We start from the raw sequence: 2,500 nt of genomic DNA on the forward strand, positions 1-2,500 counted from the left end.
AGTAATTAGCAGCCAGGTGTTATTCATGAAAGCAAGATTCATTAATCATCATGAAGTGTGAGTAGCTCTATAAAAGCAGAACTTTTGGCAGTTTGGTGTTCTGGACCACTCACATGTGTGTCTACATCATGTAAAGAAGAAAGAACATCAGCCATGACTTCAGAGAAACAATTATTGGTGCTCATCAGTCTGGAAAGGGTTATAAGGCCATCGCCAAACAATTTGAAATTCACCATATCTACAGTGAGAAGGATTGTTTACAAATGGAGAGCCTGCAAGACAGCTACCGATCTTCCCAGGAGTGGGCATCCCTGCAAAACTCAGTCCAAGATCAATGCTCAGAGAGAAACCCAAGAGCTACATAAATGTGCGTGGCAAACTAAGGCAATGTTTACTAAATATAAATAAATATTAGACAGTATATCATTTATTGAGTTATGGCATTTTAAACCAAAACAGTTCAACATAAAAAGTGAACTGCCTCAAACTAGTGCAATACATTAGCTTATATGATTTACCAAGCCGTGTCATATATCAATCATATTCATATTTATGGTAAAATATGTGAGCTGTAAAGCTGTCACATTAAATAGCAGTTCCGCACAAAAGAAACCAAAAGTTCTGCGCACTTTCACAGCGATGTTTGTTGGTAAATGAGAGCTTTTAGCTGTACTTGTGTTCGATGTACGTGAATGGAAGAGGGCTTTGGGTGAACGCACGTTCTGATGACGTCTCGGCCCGAATCTGTGAAAAATCGGCGGTAATTTTGAAAAATTGCGAGCTCTCTGAATATTGTGGCATTTCCTTGATTTTACGTTAATTTCTATGATTGCAAAATGGTGAAATCCTGGAGGGACTGAATCATGAACTCCATTAGTTCTGACTCCCAAAATATAAACAAAAGAGTCATTTAAACTGCGGAGACCCTGAGATGGTTTGGGGGATGGATAGATGGACAGATGGAGGAATGGAGAGATGGGTGGAAAGATTGATGGACGGAGGAATGGAGGGATAAAGGGATGGACAGAGCACCCCTGGATGGATGGAAGGATAGATAGATGAATGAAAAATCCTGGAGAGCCTGAACAACACAGATGCTGCTGCTGGAGAATGGTGGAGAATAAGCACGTAATGAAACACTGAACGTGTCTGGGTTTGTGTGTTTCAGATATAAACGAGTGTGCAGACCCCACCACGTGTATCAGCGGGTTTTGCGTGAACACTCTAGGTAGCTACATCTGTAACTGCCCCCCCGACTTCCAGCTCAATCCTACAGGAGTCGGCTGCGTGGGTGAGAAACCAAAACTACACACACTGTAACGTCACACGGAGCTTTATGAGCTGACGTTCCCTGAAGAACATGATTTTTAAATCTTACATTTCTGTTATAGAGACAAATCTTAGGTTACAAACTGAAGTGTTTCATTTTAGCGTGCTGTGATGTAGCTGAGTGACTTGGTTCCTGAACTTGATTTAATACGTGACATCATTTTAGCTAGTTTTTACATCTCAAACCACTGCTTATGTACTGTAAGTTTTTAGAAAAGGAGGAAGGTAGCAAAATAAATCATGCCAGTGGTTCATTAGTGGTGCACATGAACACTTTGTGGGAAATAGGAGGATGCAGAGAGCATGTGAAGGCAGCATTAAACCAGCATTTCATGCTAAGCACTACCCTGAGACGAGTGAAAAGCGAAAGAAAAGCTAGGTGTGAGGTCACATGATCAAGGTAAGTCGGTATAGTCCACTACTCTAGGTACTATTGACATTTTGGGATGCAGCCCGTGACCATATGCGATGATGTCATCACGAACTATTGGGAACGCACACCCACTCACATTTTTCTATTTTTCCCATTTCAGACACTCGTTCTGGGAATTGCTATCTTGACGTTCGTTCCCGTGGCGACGCTTCAGAGAGTTTGGACTGTTCCAATGAGATTGGTGTGGGGGTGTCCAAAGCCTCCTGCTGCTGCTCGCTAGGACAGGGGTGGGGAAATCCATGTGAGGCCTGTCCACCACTTAACTCCTGTGAGTCACACACACACACACACACACACACACACACACACACACACACACACACACACACACACACACACACACACACAATTGCTCAGTGGAAAGGTTATGTAACAAAGTGTGTTTGTTTCTTGTCCACCATGCCAGCTGGGTATAAACATCTGTGTCCCGGTGGAGAGGGTTTTAGACCCAACCCAATTACAGTCATAGTGGAGGGTAAGGTTAAACACACACACACACACACACACACACACACACACACACAATGAACCTCACATCAATGGAAAACATTAGTCTGTCTGAAAAATATATGACACAGTCGAAGCTCTCTGTAATACCAACACAATCACCAGGCTGTGAGGAATCCACACAGGGTGCCAATAATTTATGAAAGTCATCTGTTGAGGGTGCAGTAAACAGAGGCAGCCCCTGCCCTACTTGGTGTAATTTTATTTGCCCCCACAGCCATAATGACTGGA

The 2,500-nt window shown here is 43.0% G+C and overlaps 1 protein-coding gene across 1 annotated transcript in view; it reads left to right on the forward strand.

Annotated features, from left to right (window-relative positions):
• The window catches only part of fbn1 (fibrillin 1), a gene marked incomplete at its 5' end in the record, with an annotated part of 69,504 nt that overhangs the window by 36,555 nt on the left and 30,449 nt on the right, over positions 1–2,500 (forward strand). The window contains 3 exon segments of the mRNA XM_053678213.1: positions 1,169–1,291; positions 1,863–2,030; positions 2,169–2,237. Coding sequence (XP_053534188.1) covers positions 1,169–1,291; positions 1,863–2,030; positions 2,169–2,237 — 360 coding nt within the window.

The sequence above is a fragment of the Ictalurus punctatus genome, chromosome 4 (assembly GCF_001660625.3).
Source record: "Ictalurus punctatus breed USDA103 chromosome 4, Coco_2.0, whole genome shotgun sequence".
Lineage (NCBI taxonomy): Eukaryota > Metazoa > Chordata > Actinopteri > Siluriformes > Ictaluridae > Ictalurus > Ictalurus punctatus.